Consider the following 19,718-nt stretch of genomic DNA (forward strand, 5'->3'; position numbering starts at 1 on the left):
AGGTTTTGAAAGATACTCCTGAACATCTCACAAAGTACATAACATGATGTGATTTTCGAAATCCGGTTTCTTGGGTTCATATTGTGGACTAGTTTGAGAGCATAGCAAAAACATATCCATAAGCATGTTCTGTAAAACGTAAGATCTTAGAATGAACAAAGGGGATTAAATAAAGCATCCATTGACATTTTACTGCTAAAAAGAAATTTAAAGATACAAAAATCTGTGGAGGGAATTATAATGATATTCATTATAATTGTTCTCGAAAAAAAACCCCAACCTATCAACTCTAAAGAAAATTATAACAGGCCTAATTAGTGTTCATATTCTTCCTTCTGAGAAATAGCTTCTTTTTTTAAGGTAATTGGGCTGCATTAAAAAATGTTCTTGTTTGTATTACCACATGCTCTTTCTTTCCTTGTAGTAACAAACCACACTCAGTATAGGAAATGAAGAGCTTGTGTTGTTTGCCATTTGGTTTTAGTTTACTATTTTTATCCATCGTTTACAGTTTAGAAGGTAAATAAAAACAGACCATTTCCATCTGGCAGTATTGTTTTCAAAAATATCATATTAGGATTTAAGATAATTTGATCAAAACATTTAAAATGTTTATCTGGCTTATGGGATGATTGAAAGAAAAGCTGATGCAGTTACATTTTTAAAAAATATTTTCCTCTGTCGGTGTCTATATCTAGCTCATATTAGATTTCATGGTTATGAATCTTGACTCCAACAGTTTCAAACCATGTGGCCTGAAGTCAGTCATTTCTCCAACTCAGCAAAATAGGACTAAAAATCAAGCCTATTCCCTACTGTTACTTTGAAGTCTAAATTTGAAAATGCATTAAGATATTTGTTAAGAAATATTTAATACAGAATCTGGTCTATGACACGTTGGGTATTGCACTGTTCTATTCTCTCCTGCTCCATTCCCAAAGTCTTGGAGCTTGAACTCAGGGCCTCGTTGCTGTCTGAAGGCTGTAACAGACTACCACTTGGACTGCACCTCCACTTTGGGCTTTTTCTGAGTAGTTTATTGGAGATAAAAGATTCAGGGGGCTGGGAAGGTGGCTCAGTGGTAGAGCGCTTGCCTTGCATGCATGAAGCCCTGAGTTCAATTCCTCAGCACCAAATAAGCAGGAAAAAAAAAAGCCGGAAGTGGTGCTGTGGCTCAAGTGGTAGAGTGCTAGCCTTGAGCTGAAGAGCTGAAGGACAGTGCCCAGGCCCAGAGTTCAGGACCCACAACTGTACCCCCCCCCAAAAAAAAAAAAAAGAAAAAAAAAGATTCAGGGACTTTTCTGTCCAGGCTGTCTGCAAACTGCCATCCTCAGATCTCAGCCTCCTGAGTGGCTCAAATGATAGGCAGCCATAAACCACCAGCACCTGGCTACATTTTTTTTGGGGGGGGGGGGGGGTCTGGTCATAGGCCTGAACTCTGGGCCTGGGGGCTGTCCCTCAGCTCTTCAGCTCAAGGCTAGTGCTCTACCACTTGAGCCACAGCGCCACTTCCAGCTTTTTTTTTTCTGTTTATGTGGCACTGAGGAATCAAGCCGAGGGTTTCATGCACGCTAGGCACGCACTCTACCACTGAGCCACATTCCCAGCCCTATGACCCTTAGTTTTTTTGTTTTTTTTGGGGGGGGAGTCTGGTCGTGGGGCCTGAACTCTGGGCTTGGGCGCTGTCCCTCAGCTCTTCAGCTCAAGGCTAGCACTCTACCACTTGAGCTACAGCGCCACTTCCGGCTTTTTTCTTTTTGCTTTTGTGGTGCTGAGGAATCGAACCCAGGGCCTCATGCATGCAAGGCAAGCGCTCTACCACTGAGCCACCTTCCCAGCCCACCTGGCTACATTTTCCAGCCCACCTGGCTACATTTTTATTCTTATTTCATCGTCATTCAGATGATTTTGAGTGATGAGAAAATAAGAAAAAGTCATTCTCCATATTTTGAAATGAAAAATGACTATATCTCTGTAAAAGCTAACTAGAAAATAACTTCCTAACACTAAAATTTATATCCCTAGCTCTCCTATGAAGACTAAACTTTTCATACATACCTTCCTATCTTAATTCCTTATCCCTCACCTGTGCCTCAATACACAAAAGGAAACAAAACAGAACAAAACAAACCCAACAACATCAACAAAAACCCAGCTGTCCCTTTCTGACGCCTAACGAAAATATTTGCTTTTCAGCTCTGATGATCCCAACATATCAATTTACATTTTTCTTGGTAATATTGAGGTTTGAACTCAGAGCTTCACACTTGAAGACCCTCTACTGCCAAGCTAAGCCAAGCCTTCAATTCTCTTTCACACTGGTTATTTTGTTTGATTTTTTTTTTTTTTGAGGGGAGATACCAATCCTGGGACTTAAACTCAGGGTTGGAGCACTGTCTGTGAGCTTTTTTGCTCAAAGCTAGCACTCTACCACTTGAGCCACAGCCACACTTCTGGTTTTTTTAATTGGAGATCAGACTCTCACAGACTTTCCTGCCTAGGCTGGCTTTGAACCATGATCCTCAGATCTCAGCCTCCTGAGTAGCTAGGATTACAGGTGTGATCTCTGTGCCTGGCAAAGCTCATCTAATTTTTTTTCATTTTTTTTCCATTTTTTTATTGTGAAAATACCGTAAAGAGGGGTTACAACTTAAACAGCTGTACTGAGTTATAACTGATATACAATAAACAGTGCTTATTTGTGTTTTAGATGTGTGAATACTTGGGAGACCATTAGCACATCAGATTAATATATGCATTCACCATTTTCCATCCTCTCAGCAACCCCAGCTCCTGCCTTCCATCTCATCCCCAGATGCCTAGAACATAGCCAAGGGGCATAAAATACATAGATCTGTTGAGAATGACTGAAAAGTAAATCCTTTGGAAGAATGTGGTCTTGGATTGACATGGGGACTGCTCATCCCCTCTCTCCTAGGTATGCAGTGCTATTCAGAATCAAGACTTCACTGTGATTGAAGACTACTGCACCGGCCTCAGAGCCCTGCTTTACCTGAAGAGCATCGAGGAGCTACACGACTGGGATGGGCAGAGTCCAGTCACCCTGAGTCGCCAGAAGGGAAAACCGGTTCCACGCCTTGAGGACCTCACTGGAAAGGTAGGTGCTTGCCTCTGTGCTGTTATCCTGGAAAATGTCTAACCTGTCTGGTTTTGGCCTTCCTGTTTTCTCCCTCACACAGGAAATGCGGTTCCTAAGAGGTAATTTTTTTTTCTCCAGTAGAGTCACACTGAAGCAGTCTTGATTACAGTTATATGGTGGGTCTGTGAATTACCTTTTTATAAAAGCAATATAACACAAGGTCATATAAAAAACAAGATTGAAGTTTGTAGTGTAAAGTGCCTCTAGATTCTTGCTGACTGCAGTGATGATGGGCGTTCTTTCCAGTGGGAGGCTGGGAATTTCTTTATTCTTTAACAATCTCTGGAAATTATAACATTACCTTTCTATTTTGAAGACAATCAAATCACTGGAGTCCTGAATAATATGATGAAGTTTTTTAAAAAAAAATTTAAAACCTAATCAGTATCTTTTGTAACTACCTCTGCTGTGTGGTTAAACCTGGGCTCAAAAGGTTATATCCTTACTTGCTCACTAACTGCTATTTTCTGAGAAATATACACTACATTTACATTTTGTATAATACAGTGATTTCAGCAACTCTTTTCTAAAACAACATTTCAGCATTTTGCCTTTGTGTTTCTTTTGTATTATTCTAAATAGACAAGCATTGTCAGAAGACATTTCTTGATTCCTGAGTGAGGGGAGGAAAAAATTATAATTCTTAGTCTTTTCAGCTTGTCACTACATCAATAATTAACTTTAAAAAAAGAGAGAGGCAGTATGAAAAGATTCTTTAAGGAAGCATTTAATAATTCAAATGAATCTTAACTTGAAGCGGGTCACATGAAAAAGAATGGAAAACAAAAACCTTGGGTCCACTGCTTTAGATTGTAGGGAAAGAGACTTAGCAAGAGTCAGAGAAATATCACATCACTGGCTGGTTTTATGGGAAATATCACTGTCCTGTTTCTAAGAGGTAGCCAAAAATAAAGCATCCTTGAAGAATAATGTGTGTGATTGCAAGTCCAATAATGAAAAAAGAAAGATGAAAAGAAATAAAACCTTACAATGTGGGTTCCAGGAAAATATCATGATAAATGACTCCATGAGTGGCAATCAAACAGAAAGGCTGTGACATTAATATTTATAATATTGTAATTAGCAAGACAGTGCCTAAGCAGCATTATTAGTATAACTAATCATATTATCATAAACTGAGTCTGCAGTATTCAGACAGTCTGTGTTCTTGCCTTCATCAATATCAATAAATATCCTAATGTTATTTGTAACTAAAAAAAAATCACAGGTGACATTATATTCATCCAATGTAAATATGTCAAGGAAATGATTTCTTACATGATAGTTTATGACGATCTATAAAAGTATTGTCTCAAATAGGGGTCACTGACATGTGAGCTGAAACATAAGTAGCTGCATTGAGCTGTAACAGTTTGTCTGTAAAGGACTTCCACCATCATTTCTAAACTTATATATTCAAATAAAAGATGAATAATGAGAAGTCTAGAACCAATCACGTAAATGGAAATAAATCTCCCAATAGTGCCAATCTAAATTCAGACTTATTTTTGTAAGCCCAGCCTTCATTTAAACCATGAGTATAAGCCAGGCGTGGGTGGCTCATGCCTGTAATCCTAGCTACTCAAGAGACTGAGATCTGAGGATAGAGGTTCAAAGGCAGCTGGGACAGGAAAGTCTGTGAGACTCTTATCTCCAATAAAAACCACTAGAAAACCGGAAGTGGCGCTGTGGCTCAAGCGATAGAGAGCCCCACGACCGAGCAAAAAAACAAACAAAACAAAAAACCATGAGTATAATTTTCAACTGTTCTACACAAAAAAAAAAGACAAAAAAAGATTTTGTCTATGTATATCATTGACTCATTTCTCAACAGATGGTTGTGTTATATAGTTTTGTGCCCCTACTTTGTCTGGTGTAGGCTGATGTAACTAAACAATAAGGGAAATCCCCTTTTGGTTAATATCCCTAGTAATGAATCCTAATTGTCCCTTGTGCTGCCTATGTGTGTATGTGTATGTGTATATGTGTATGTGTGTGTTTGCATAAAAGCGATTCATATTACATTTTCCTCATGTAAGGAGTAGCCTGATCTTCATACTTTATATAGATTTACTGCTATAGAGAAAATGAGATAGGATGCATACTTGTCTTTTTTTTTTTTTTTTTTTTTTTTTAGAAAGACCGATTTGAAGTAGTTTAATTCTTTAGAAAGAGAAATTTTGGACAGGTGCAAGTGGCTCACACCTGTAATCCTAGCTACTCAGGAGACTGAGATTTGAAGATCACGGTTCAAAGCCAGGTTGGACAAGAAAGTCTGTAAGACTCTTATCTCCAATTAACCACCAGAAAATCGGAAGCAGTGCTATGGCTCAAGTGGTAGACCGCTAGCCTTGAGCTGAAGAGCTGAGGGACAGCGCCCAGGCCCAGAGTTCAAGACCCATGACTGACAAAAAAAAAAGAGACAAAGACAAAGAAAGAGAAAGAGAAATTTTGTTTGGAAAGTACAATTGTTCTTTCCCTTACTCTCACTCATAGATAGGGCTAGAATAAATTAGACATTCAGAAGTAATCAGTTGAAAGGCAGGGTTAGATGATGGGCAGAAAAATGAGACTTCAACTGTGGAAAGAGGAATGTGGCCAAGTTAGGAAGACATACCCTCTTTTAAATGATGAGTAAATTTGCTGTTATATCCTTATACTTAATTCACTTGTTGACTAAAATCACTAAAAATAACTTTTTACTAAATCCAGTGTTTCTTAGGCAGCTTTCAAGGGGCAGAAAGGTGGGTGTTTATAATCACATGGAGCAAAATGGTTAAATCAGTGCCCACAAAGTTTGAGCAGAACTTGACAAGACCAGTCATCAATTTCCTCCTGTTGATCTCCAACTATTAGCTCTCAATAACCACGGGTTTTGTTTGTGATTAAGGTAGATTCCCTGGCTTCATCCATTTCAATTCATTGGATGGAAGCTACAGTTGGGTATCTGCATTTTCCCATTGGGAATATGATGGAAATTCTCAAGGGCCTGTTATCAACAGGAATGAAAAGGAGATCAAGTAAGGAGGAGTACATGAACTTCTCTTGATGGAGAAGCTAGCAATAAATGATTTTGAATTGGAAGAGAAAGGGGTGGGTGAAGGAGAGAGAGAGAGAGAAAAAGAAGATCCACACTGGAGATTACCAAATGAGGGACCTCTCAGTAGGACAGTGGTTATCACAGTGTTGAGGAACTGCCAGGTTGATGTGATGTTTCAGTACTTATTCTCTATCAACTCAGGCTAGTTACTTAATCTCTCAAAGCCTGACTCTAAGTCTTTAAAAGGAAGATACCTAGTCAAGGACACAGTTCTGCAAAAGCAATCCTGAAAAACAAAACATATTCAAATCAAATGTTTCCACATAACTCATTCGTTGGAAAAACTGACCAGAACTGATTTAAGTCCATTTGCAATCTTTATTTCTTCCAGTTAGAGAACAGTTACGTGTTTACTGTGCCAAGACTAGTGAATTTGGTCCCAGGTTGCTGTCCAACCCCTTGAGGGACCTAGGGGTGGGAGTCTTCCATTCAGTGGAGTTTATGGGTCATTTCACTCTTTTCACAGCTCTGGCTTGGTGGACATGACTCTTGGGATTTAAAATCAGGGCCTGTAAAAAAATTCCCTAAATGAAAATATAAAGCTTTATGCAGAAATTCTCTGTCAGAATCAGAGGCAAGATATTTATTTTAGTGATAGAAAATAAAAATGTTACTAGTTGTCATCTTCAGGTGTAGGGAATAAGAATTTGCTCCAGAAAGATGAGAGAAATCACACACGCCAGTATTTGATCGGCCAACTTTGTATTCAGAAAAGCATGGAATGTACGTTCTCACTGGGTGGCACGGAGTGCAGATTTTCTAAAACTAGGAGCCTTGGAAGGGAGGGAAAGAGCAGAAGCCAAAACATTCAGCTGTCTGGTGTCTGTTGGTTTATCATCTGCTCTTCCCCATTTCTGGAACAGTTCTGCAACACATCAAAGAAAATTCACAAGCATGGCCTATCTGCAGGTTATCCTCTGACCTCCACACCAGAATTAATTTCTCCTCCTTTTCTAGAACCTAAGTTGTAACAAGGATCCCATGCCGATTGAATCATTACCTGTTTGAATTTTTACTTCTCTGGCAACAAATCATCTTCTAAAGGGTCATCTCCCTCTCCCCATGTAGTATCTGTTCAAATCTTTCTTGCTAGTTTTAGTTGTTTTTGCAGGGAGAGAAGGGAGTAGTAGGACTTGAACTTAGGGCCTGGGTGCTTTAGTTTTTCCACTGGAAAAAGTTTCAAGCTTTGAACTCTATGACTTGAGCCCCAGCTCCATTTCTGACTTTTTGATGGTGACATTCACATAAGAGTCTCATGGTTTTTAGTTTTTCCACTGGAAAAAGTTTCAAGCTTTGAACTCTATGACTTGAGCCACAGCTCCACTTCTGACTTTTTGATCGTGACATTCACATAAGAGTTTCATGGACTTTCTTGCCCAGGTTAGTTTTGAACCATAATCCTCAGGTTGCAACCTCCTGAACAGCTAGGATCACAAGCATGAGCAACTCATACCCAGCTTCTGTTGTTTGAGCTAGGAGTTCTTAACTATTTTGGATAGAAGTCTTTGGATTAAAAAAGCATTGGACAAAATTTAATATACATCATAATAACTACCCCATTTATCGATACTAAAAGGAAAGAGACATATTCAATCGAACAGAGGGCATCTATTGCCAGCATCTTACTTAATGTTGAAAGGATACATTATTTTCTCTTGAAGTCAAGAATTTCTACCCCATTCTCTACCATTAAATATTGTGATTGCCATCCTTACCAGTGTAGAAAGAACATAAAAAGAAATAAGTGATATCTGTGTTTGACAGGCAGGACTTAAACTGTCCTTATTTGCAGATGATAATATTGAATACTTAGAAAATCCTAAAGAACTAATAAAACTTAATTAAAGTGATAAACCTGACAAAAGATACAAAAACAACATACCAAAATCAGTCATCTGGCATGAATAGCGGAAATTAAATTTTAAGATGCCATTACCAATAACAACTAAAAGCATAAAAGTACTTCCAAACAAATTAAAATGTATGTGATCTACAAAGGATTAAGAGGAAAACTTAATGCAAACTTAAATAACTGGCGAGATATTTTAAGGTATAAATTGTCTCCAAATTGATCTGTGTATAAACATCCTGATCCCAATCATAAATCTAGTGTATGTTTTTATAAAACTTGACCATTTGGTGCTAAAATTTATATTCAAATTCAAGGAAATAGAATAAGCATGATGATATTAAATAAGAGAAAATTAGAAGATTTGTACTATTTTTGCCATTAAGATTTTCTATAAATCTCTAGTCATCAAGCAAGTGTGTTTTGGTGTCAGCATAGACAAATAGATCAATGGAACAGATTGGAAGTCTAGAAATAGACCAACGTATCTATACTCCATTGATTTTGTACAAGGCACAAAAGCAATCCAATGGACAGAGGAAAGTCCTTTTGACATGCTACTGGAGTTAACTGGAATTCATAATTTAAAACAATGAATCTCATGCCTATTTCACACAGGACACAAAAGTAATTTAAAAAAAATTAAAAATTAAACTTCAATATTAAATAGTAAGTTTAAGTACATCACACAAATGGAAGGAAAAATAAGACACATTAATTTGGGAGCAGTAGTGGGTCTTGATCTCAGGGCCTAGGCACTGTTCCATAGCTTTTTTTTCCCACTCAAAGCTGGTGCTCTACCATTTGAAGGACAGCTCCACATCTAGCTTTGTCTTTTTGCTGTTTAATTAGATAAAACAGTTTCATAGCCTTTCCTGACTGAGCAGGCTTTTAACCATAATCCTCAGATCTCAACCTCCTGAGTAGCTAGGATTACAGAAGTGAGCCACCAGCATCTGGCTTAAAACCTTTTTTTTAAAAAAAAAAAGCCAATTAAATTCACAGAACAATTGAACACAAGGAAAATACCAGTATCTCCAGTCCATATTTTTAAAACAAAATATAAGTAAATATCTTTTATTCATTCCTAAACAGAATACAAATAGTACTTCCCCCCACAACAGAAATCAGTGATAAATTATGCTTCCTCACAAGATACTTCTGTTCACTAAAAGGCAATTTAAAAAATCAGAGTGAAAAAAGATATGTGTAATATATCTAAATATAAAAGTCTTCTGATCCACATAGATGTATAGGAAACATTAAAAATATAACCTAAGACAATTTGTAGTAATTTGATCTTGTCAACCAGTACTGTATAGAGAATCTTAGAATGAAGAGGCTATTATAAGGGACCTACATGTTTTTTCTCTCTATCTAATGAACATTCTCAGAGCTCACCCAGAAAGGAACTCAAACAGAAAGCAGATGAAAGATACTTTGTTTCACATTCACTCTTTGTAGTCTTTGTTTACCTTAATTTTCCTTCAGTCCTTACAGTTGCTCTTTCTCACACCAGCAGATAGTTACCTCATGTTGTTAAAAATGTGCATTTCTATCCTTTTGTGAGAAATAATTAAAACAGAAAACATTATTAAGGATATTCTCTCTGACTCTAGCTAGATCATATGAGGCTGAATGTTTTAATTTATGTTATAGGCTAAGACCCAAGAGAATGGGAAACAGGAAGGAAGGGAGGGAGGAAGAGAGACAGAGAGACAGATGAGAGTCTGGAAGTTCAGTTTTCCCAAAATTATCAGATTAATGTGTACTGTATATTAGAAGTCATCTAGAGCTCTAAATATCATTAGACAGTTTGGATAACAGCTTATGTAGAATGCTGGAATGCCAAGTATCATACAGAGAGAGGACAAATAAGAATTTTATAAATGATGACCAGTCTTGCTTAGAATAAAAAAAAAGATTTGTTACCACATTGCAAAGCTCTTGAGTTCCCAATCCCATAAAGAGTCAATGTGAGTAGTGAAAAGATCATTAAAACAGAGAACATCTGGGGTTGAGCAGTTCTCTGAGTTCAAGTCTAGACCAGGTGCTTTAGTGAACTTGGACCAGTTGCATGCATCCTACATGCCTCCATTTCCATAAGGGCAAATTGAGATAATGATACTTCACAAATGCTTTGTGAAGACCAGAAATCAGCTACATAAAAATGTGGCAGGCAATCAGTGCATAAGAGTCAGTATTATAATTATTTAAAACATGGAAATGGATAGAAAGGATTATAGATCACTTTGAGGCAATTCTGGATACATGATATCATCCATATGGATAATATTGTGATAACTATAAACATCTGAGAAAATATTTTAGGAGCTGATTTCTTCTATTTTGGTCATAGATTTTTTCAGATGATATATATATTAATATATAATTTTTTTATCAATTTTATTGTTTCTATTATGTGATACTATACTTAATCTAGTCAAAGCTTCGGACCAGAATTTTCATGTATTTTGAAGCACATTCTTTTACAAAAAGCTTCTAAATCTCTGAAGCACACATTTTTTTCCAGGTAAAATGGAAATAAATTAGTTAATTCTAGGCTTGAGCAGGAAATTATCAGGAGCAGTCCATCAGTCTTCCTGAAATAGGCAGAGGAAAAAGAGGCTTACTGCTATTACCAAATATGTAAAAATGAGCCCAAACTATTCGGGCTGACTTTGGTTAGGAGCACTTCTTGTTCCAAGAAGAGATAGCTATGTATGCATTGCCTGTAACTAGTTTGTAAGGCCTATCAGCTTTCCCAGCTTGGTTCCAGCCACCCCAGGGGTAAGTTGGTTCATTTCACAGGGCAGCTGTAATCAGTTGGTAGTTCCTGCCAGGAACCCTGTGTCCAAGAGGTTTGTGATGCCAAGCCAAGCCCAGCAGAAGTGTGTGATCTGTTGTCAGTGCCTGAGTGGGCATAGACATCGGACGAGATGTTGCCAAACATGGCTTTCCATTTCCCTCTCTCAGTGTACAGTAATGACAGGTCAGCTGGTCCAAGAACCAGGTAGCAAAGTTCTCTTGCATTCACAATCATAACAGCTGCATTGTTTCAGTCCATCCTTGTATGCCTGAAAGAAGAGGTGACAACACAACTGTTTTCATTGTTTTGCTACCTTCCCATCTGTTTCTTTCCTGTGTCCAGTATCCTTTAAAAAAATATGGCTCCTCATTTCTCCTCACCATATAAAATTGATATCTAATTACCAAGCACAAGTGTAATTATTTCCTTTGTCACATTCATGAAAGTAAGCGGTTAATTTCTCATACTCCATCAAATATAACTACCTTAATCAGAATGCACCTTATTAATATTAATTATATACTTAAAAACTTGTGTAAAAGTGCTTTTCATCTTCAATACAACTTACATTAATTCTGGTGTTACTTTTAAAACATGGGGAAAAAATTAGGACTTTTCTTATTTAGGTAGAGATTGAGAATTGTAAAAGACATCATTAATATAAGCATAGAAATTAAAATTTGAGTTCAAATTCTAGCCTTGACCTCATCCCCTTCACTCCCTGCTATAAATTCTACAAAATCAGTGGACATTTATAGCAAACCAGCTATCTTTGTTCCTAATCATGGTTTTATTGAGCAAAGCAAAATACCTCTTTGTAATTCTGAGCTGTATCCCTGAGACTGTTCTGAGAAAAACATGAATTTGTTATATCTCCAATTGAGGCCAGCTGACCACTTGAATAAAGAGAATATTAGATTGAAGATTATAATTTTCTGGTAATTATTGGAGTCAAAGGAGTCATTTTGACAAGGTAGAAACTCAAACGCAATTTCAGTTACATTGAACTTTAGACCAATTTGTCTTGGAATCTTAGATGTGAGGAAATAACATTAAGTAAGCTTAAAGAAACTTCACATGCTGTGTGAAATGGGTGATTTAATTTACCAGATAAAAAAATCAAACAAAATAAACCATAATTGCATTTATTTTTTTCTTATCAGCATGATATGGATCATAGCAAATCACTTAACTGGAATCTCAGGCCAGGATGTCCAAGGACATCAAAGGACTGGTATCTGACATCTGGATCAAAATAAGGTTGCGTATACAGATGAACTACCCCTTCCCTTCTCAGCAACCTGATTATTCTGTTTGGTTATCCACATGGAAATTTCATCATCTAGTTCCCACTCACTCACTGTATTTTATGCTATATCAGTGTAGATCAATCTTATTAGTGTCTCAAGTGCATACCTTGTAATAAGTCTGGGCTTCGTGGTCACAAGTCACCCTCTCAGATTGTATCTGAGAAGATGAGACCACAATCTACCCAGAGAAGGTGAGTAAGCCTTTGATTTGCAGCCAGGAGCACTGTTTGTGCTTGCAGGCTGAAAGTGCTCAGAAACCTTCCCTCCCAGCCCTCGCTCCAGGACACTCTTGTAGGATCATCTCCAGCAAACAAAGATCCACCCTTTTCAAGATGTGTTGCCATACATCTTTTGGTTAATTGATGTTTTCCTTTTATTATAAAGGTGATGTACGGGGTGGGTGGGGTTATAGTTACCTAAGTCAGGAACGAGAACATTTCTTTTTGAACAGTGTCACCCCCTCCCTCATTTTCTCCTACTCTTTCCACATCTTTAAGTTCTTTCCCTTATCCTCCCTGCTTAGTAGCTTCAGCCTAGTTCATCTCAAACTATGCAAGCTTTCTAGGTCCTCTACTGGCAGCCATTCTCTTCCTATACCCAGTCTAAATGAATTCTTGAACCTCGTTTATCATTTCAGATCCATCAGCCTGGGTGTCTTTCAATCCTAAATGTGACCACCCAGTCTTTCCTTCCACTGAATGTAGGTCCTACGTGAAACTAGCAAAAGTAAACATGGGCCATTGAGATACAGCAGCTGTCATAGAAAAATAAAATTATTCCATCTTCACTAGGATGTGGGATCAGTCTGTAATGCTATCCAATTTGTGGTGACTCTGGTGTGGGTCACAGACATCGCTGATACTCACTAATACTTGTTTGTTTTTTAGTTCTTTCTAAGAAGTTCACATTTTGCCTCTTAGTTGTTTTACATGAGTAAGTGGCTTGCTTTAGTGAAGGAAATACAAGGAAAGTGTGGTCAGTAACCCTTTGGGCAGAAGCATTTTACAACTTAGCACTGAGTTTCCCCTTCGTCCTTGCTCTGCAATGGATAGCAATGACATTTCCTTTTGGGATGGGGGCCTCGTGAAATGATGACCTACGTTGCTCAGACACCACACACACAGAACAGCCCGTGACACTACAAATGTTCCGTGAATGAGAGATGTTCTCCTTGAGCCACTGAGATTTCAGAGTTAATTCCCACAATGCATTCGGCTCCGCAAAATTAATATAAAATTCCAGATAAAATGTGGCTGTTTGCTGGAGTGATGGATACCTCTTCAGCCTGGGGAAGGGAAAATAAAAAATAAAAACAGAACTGCCCAAGAGAAGCTCATTTCTGACGTTCCTCAATTCCCTTTTGACACTGCTTCTACCTATTGGCAACTGCTGTCCTGATCATGCAGGCTGCGATCTGATCTCTTGGCAACGTCATTCCTTACCACACAGCTAAAAAATTTACCCTCTCCCTAGACTCTAGTCTGAATGTCATCTTCCCCAGCCCCCCCAAATTCTGGTGTTAAAATCCTCATTCCAAAAGGGTGTCTCTTAGAAGGTCAGACCTTTAAGGGTCATAAAGAGACCCCCTATGGGACCCAAGAGTTTGTGAAGACACACTTCTTCAACAAAGCAAAGCATCACCAGATACCAAAGCTGCTAGCACTTCCTTCTTGATCTGCTCCATCTCCAGAATGGTGAGAAATAAATGTGGATTGTTTATAATATCTTGTCACAGACTAACTGGAGCTACTTTTACATAAGTTAATAGGATAGACAACAGCTGGCCTAATCCAATGGAGAGAAGAAGGCAGGGTGTGTGCTTTCCTTCTGCCTGTTCTTTGTTGACATAGGCCCCTGGCATCATTTTTCTTCTTCCTGCCTGATTTCCTGGTCCAAAAACTTGGGATTAATATCCCTGTACCTCATAGGGTTGCTGAGAGAAATAAGAGAGTCAGTTTTTTTTTTCTTCTTTTTAACACTTGGTCCACTGGCACTCCACTCACAGCCTCTGCTTTCTTATTTACTTTTCTAATTTCAACCAATCAGTCATAGATTTGTACCCATCTCTGCTCTGCTCCCAAATGGCTACACTGTTCTTGCTAGAGAAATCTATATGATCATTCAGTCCAGGAGACAAGCCCCAGTCTCCCTGAAACTAGTTGGGTGTTAGATTCCAACCACTGACCACTCCTGCATGGTTGAAATTTCTTCTTGTATAATTAGCCACATTTTTCCTCCTACTTTCTTCTTGCCATTCTTTCAAGAACACAATCAGCCCCTTTTATATTATAAAATGACTGTTACATAATATAACTTCATCCAAGGATCGTACACAAGCAAGGAAGAGAGGAGAAAAGAGTTGTATAGGATGCAGTGTGATTGTCGCAGTGTCACAGTGATCATGTTTACGATAGCACGAGTGAAGGAGAATGCTTTTGAGAATAAGATGAAACTGAAATCCTAGTAGTACTGGGGAACACATCGCAGGCCAAGGAAAAGAAGCATAGCAAATGCCCGGAGACAAACCATTTTGAAAGAAATCTTCTTGGAGTTAATTAGGACCTCTTTTTTTTTTTCCTCCTGTCCCATCCATGGCTGTCATATGATTGTGTGTGCTCATGTGACTCAGGAAGCCAATTTTATTCTCCCAGTTATCTTCCAAATCTGTGCTTTTCTGGGAGACCTCCCTCTGAACCCCACGTCCCCAGTTCGTTCAGTTCTCCAGTGGACTTCACCACCTTTCAGCCCAGTTCACTGCTCTTGCTGCAACCTGGGAATGGAACAGCAGTAGTGATTATCCATGACAATTATATAAGCACTTTATAATTTACAAAGCACTCTGGCATACATTATCTCACCAGCTGCTTCTTTAATGTAATAGCAGCAGTGGGTTAAACAAAAAAAAACAACAACAACAACAAAAACCCAACCACAACATAGTGTCACTGCCGACAGCTCTTCTCTGACCTTGGTCTGCCAGCCCCACCTACGGAAAGCCTGAGAACAGCTGGACCAGGGCTGATTAGAGGCTCAAAGCTGACCTTGTGTGGGGACCAGGGGAGAGTGACAGCACGCATTGCCACCTCCACCTTCTCCATCTCTGTCGGGGTCAGAGAGCAAGACAGAGGGGTTCATGGCCGAACGTGGGAGGCTGCAAGGAGCAGGCTGGTTTCTCCTACTCCGCCTCAGCACAGGCTGAGGGTGGCAGACATCAGCTTGTGAGAGGTTGAACACTTCTCCAATCCCTCCCCTGCCTTCACTCTCCCCCCCCCACACACACCATGCTTTTCTCATTTCTCATTTCTCCCCTGCATTAACCATCATTTTGAAAGTTTCCGAGGGTTAATTAAATTCTTCTAGTGTTGATGCTAAGAACGCTGAAACATCTTCAACAGAGATTGACGCTACTCAAGACACGGGCCTCGCTGATGTTTGTTCAGTAACATTCCAAAATGTCACCGGATTGCTGGGAGACCATCTGAGAGCTGTAATGAGCTAGAAGTCAAGTACAGGGGAAAATGTGTTCCAGACTGCTGCAGATGTTCTCAGATCAAAGCACATTTCCGTGAAATGCCATGGATTCAGCTGCTGCAAGACACCACGGGGAAGAGCCGTTTCACTGATATGTATTGTGTTTAAGTTTTTATTTAGTGTGAGCCTCGTATGGGTGGCTCACACCTGTCATCCTAGCTAGTCCAGGAAGCTGAGAGCTGTTCAAAGCCAACCTGAGCAAGAAAGTTTCTGAGACTCTTATCTCCAATTAACCATCGAGAAGCTGCAAGTGGAGCTGTGGCTCAAGTGGTTGAGTATCTTAAATGATAGAGCTCTAAGGTACAGTGCCCAGGCTTTAAGTTCATACCCCAATTACTAGCAAAAAAAAAATGCTTGAATCACATAGGATGGGATTTCTTTTCCTGTTTCAAATCAATTAATAAGAGCTGGATTTGATTTTAGTGAGCTTCAAGGATCATTTCCCTTGGCTAAAAGAATGACTTAACTGATATAGATAGAAATTCAAACCTAAAAGTGGCTGTTTAATAAAGGGATACGTAAGAGAATGAAGACTGATAGTCTCTAGCCCATTCGTTTGCTTTTTTTGTTCCATTATCCCTTTTGCACCAAAATGGAGCAAATCATTATTGAATTAATTCACCAAGAGTGAAAAATCTATCTGTGGTATTGTGTTCATTGGTTTGTTCTTCCCCTCCTAGAACACTCTAAAGGAAGCTGAGCAGGAGGAAGGCAGGGAAATGGCATAAGAGATGCATTTTTTGTCAGCGATTTGTTTAATCGCTCAGAATCCTCCCATCATTCTGATTGAGAAGCCTGGCCTCTGATCAGGAATAGTATTGTTTTAAAGACAGGACAGCATTGGGTAAGGAGTGATGTAAAAGAGAACAGAAAAACAGAGAGATGGGGAGGCTTAGGAGAGATTATAAAGTGTAGAAAGATACCAGCATGAGGTACCACTCCACACCTCCTAGAAAGACTGAATCTAAAAAGACTGACACTATCAAATGTAGGAAAAGAATGAGTAATCCTATGCTAAGTTTTTGTTCAAGAAAAAAAATAAAAGTGAACATCCATGAAGTTTACAAAGACACAGGGGAGTTTCCAAAGCATATTAAGGGAACAAGTCAGACCCAAGAGAAAAATGGATAAGTAAATTCTTTCGGATTTTAAGAGTAAAGGAAGCAACTCTGTGTTCTTAGAAATCAAACAAGGGATAAGTAGAGACTGAGTGGAGGGAAGTGTCAGGGAATTTTCTGCAGTAGTATTTTTGTCCTTTTCCCTTGATCACGATTGTGATAGCTTCATCACTGTATATATTTCCCTTAATTCCTCTCACTGCATGCTTGCAATCTGTACATTTTACTGCGTGTTGAAATACACATGCATGTATTATGTTAGAACTTTTTTTTGACAAAAGAAAAGCTATCAACTCCCTTTGAAAGACAAGGTTGTATTTGTAATATTTCTGGGGACAAAGTATGCCATCTCATATGAGAACTACTAAAGACATTTTGAGTGTCCAAATTATTTCTAATCAAGTAGCCTTTGGGATCTAAAAACCAGTGGAAGAGCTTAACTCCCAGATAAAAATCTTGGCTGGGAACTAGCTTAAAGAAAGTGGAAGGCTAGGGGCATAAACAAATGCCCTTCCTTCTGCCAGCTTGCCCACAGCTGGATGTGTAACAGAAATACTTTAGGCCTTTGGCAAGAGGGGCGTTGTGGGGGTGGGCAGGTGGGGGAAGCTGGCCAGAGCATACAAACCAAGAAGGGAAAGACCTGGTCCCCAGAGGGACTGCAGGCAATGGGTGGCCATCACAATTTAGAAGAGAAGCTGCTGTTTAAAGATAGAAAATTTGATTAGGTCCTTTGGTAGGCCTTCGGCTTGCTTTGCTTTGTAGGATCAGCCAGTGCCTACAGCCTCTGTTTAACAAAAGCTGGCCTTGCCTGAGGCCAAAGCTTCTAGAACAGAACCTTCAATTGATTGCTGATAGAGAGTTACATGCAGGGCTGGGCTCTTGTGCCCTCCCTTCTGCCCACTCGTACACAAACAAACCCAGTAGGGAATTTGTCTGGAAAATTTTAAACCAGATCCATTTCTAATGTGATAATATATGTATGTATCGACATCCTGTCTTGGAATGGCCTTATTATTCATGAGTAAGAAAATTACAGCACTTACAGCACTGAAGACAAAACACATGAGGTAGCATTGTCACTCCCCATTTCCAGGGACATTTTTGTGCATTTTGTCCATTCTTGCAAAGTTGGAGAGTTAAAACCTGCCATTTAGTATTCAAGTTTCTACCTTTGCGCATTCTATTATTTAAGATGGATCTTCTAGAAAATTATGACTGAAAACAAACATCTCACATCTTTTCTCATCCCACATACTTCTCGTGGCCAGCTGCAAATTTGAAACTCATTATGATTCATTTTCATATACCTATGCCTCCCTTATAAAGGTTTACAAACCTTGAGTTTGGAGTTTGATTATTTTCACATGCTTTTGATTCTTTTCATATATTTTTTATTAATTCAGTAAATATTGAGCATGTACAATGTGCTAGGTACCGTGGAAGATACGTAAGATCAAGTAACTAACACAATTAATCCTCTTTATTTGTAGGATATCAATTGCAAAACATAAAATAATATCAATGAGTTTGTTACATGCTTTACATAATTGTTTATCCGTCTATGCAGACCTAAATATAGATGTATATGTACATCTCTATGTTACAAAGATGAAACAGGTCATAAAGTTTTAACTAGTAGTGAGAGAAAGGCAAAACGCAATCTACTTATTGTAAACATTCTGCTTTAATCCACCTGACTACAGTTCCTCTAAACACTACTAGTCTTCTGCTATCAGTTATAGAAGCAGAAAGGAACAAGCATCCATCTCCACTTGGGGTACTGGGAAGAATTTGAAAGGGACAGATGATGAAACCAATCCTTTGGGATGGATTTATATACATAAGCTTTATGTACATATCCTCATTAATTTTGTTCTGTAAGGTAATGGCTCTGGCTCAGTGATCATTTGTGAAGATGGCCATATTTTTCCCCCTAGTTTCTAAAGAGTTACAAATCTGTGAGATCATAAATACCATCCTTTGGAAAAGCTGAGGCTTCATTCTGTGTGCTTTGTGGCGCTATTGTCTTTTAGCATAAAACCTCTCAAATCTTGGTGAGTTTTACTTCTACATTTCCGTCATGTGTGACATGAAGATTCTATTAGCTTCCCTGGCACCTTCCATTAAAATCTACAACTTCCAACTGCCAGGGAGGGATAATGAAGTGATAAATTTAATTTCCTACCAAAATACGTAAGGCCGAGATAGCTAAGTGAATTTATAGTATTAGCTATGTCTTTCCTCTTAGTGTTAACAAAAGTTTTCATGGTAGGTAATCAAAATCTGCGTGACAAAAACAAATGCATATGAATTTTCCTATACAGAAATCACATGTGTACTATGATATCAGATCATCTATTTCCATTTTCTTCTTAGTGTTTCCAGGCTTATTAGAAACTAACAGGATACGTTTTTAAGTATTGTTACCACTTGAACGAAGACATGAACTGTTAAGCAGCTTAAGAAACATTACTTCTACATTAATATATGTATCTGGGGGTTGTAAAATCTGAATCTCTCCTTGCCCTAGCTAGATACCATAAATCTATGCAGAAAGATGACATCATTCTCTACCTAGCACTGTGACAATGAGAGTACTTCTCATTCTGTGTGACACTAAATATATTTTTCCTAACCCTGTGCAGTATCATGGTCATAAACACCATGACTGTTTTTTGTGTAATAACAACCTCAGAAATATTGGCAAGTATTCAAGGGTTTGTTTCTTATAGTGAGTTTTATCTTGCAGGGTTTCACACTATCCCATGCCTTGGCATTAACAATAGGTTTTGCTATTCTAGGAAGCCAAGGATACCTCTAAATTCCGTGCGCCCACCGAAG

The 19,718-nt window shown here is 38.6% G+C and overlaps 1 protein-coding gene across 1 annotated transcript in view; it reads left to right on the forward strand.

Moving 5' to 3' along the window:
- Window positions 1-19,718, forward strand: part of Dpyd (dihydropyrimidine dehydrogenase) — a 715,003-nt gene that overhangs the window by 607,535 nt on the left and 87,750 nt on the right. Inside the window, exon 20 of the mRNA XM_042677821.1 lies at window positions 2,939-3,118. Coding sequence (XP_042533755.1) covers window positions 2,939-3,118 — 180 coding nt within the window. The remainder of the gene's footprint in view (window positions 1-2,938; window positions 3,119-19,718) is intronic.

This window comes from Dipodomys spectabilis, unplaced genomic scaffold (assembly GCF_019054845.1).
Source record: "Dipodomys spectabilis isolate Male_0828 unplaced genomic scaffold, ASM1905484v1 ptg000002l, whole genome shotgun sequence".
Lineage (NCBI taxonomy): Eukaryota > Metazoa > Chordata > Mammalia > Rodentia > Heteromyidae > Dipodomys > Dipodomys spectabilis.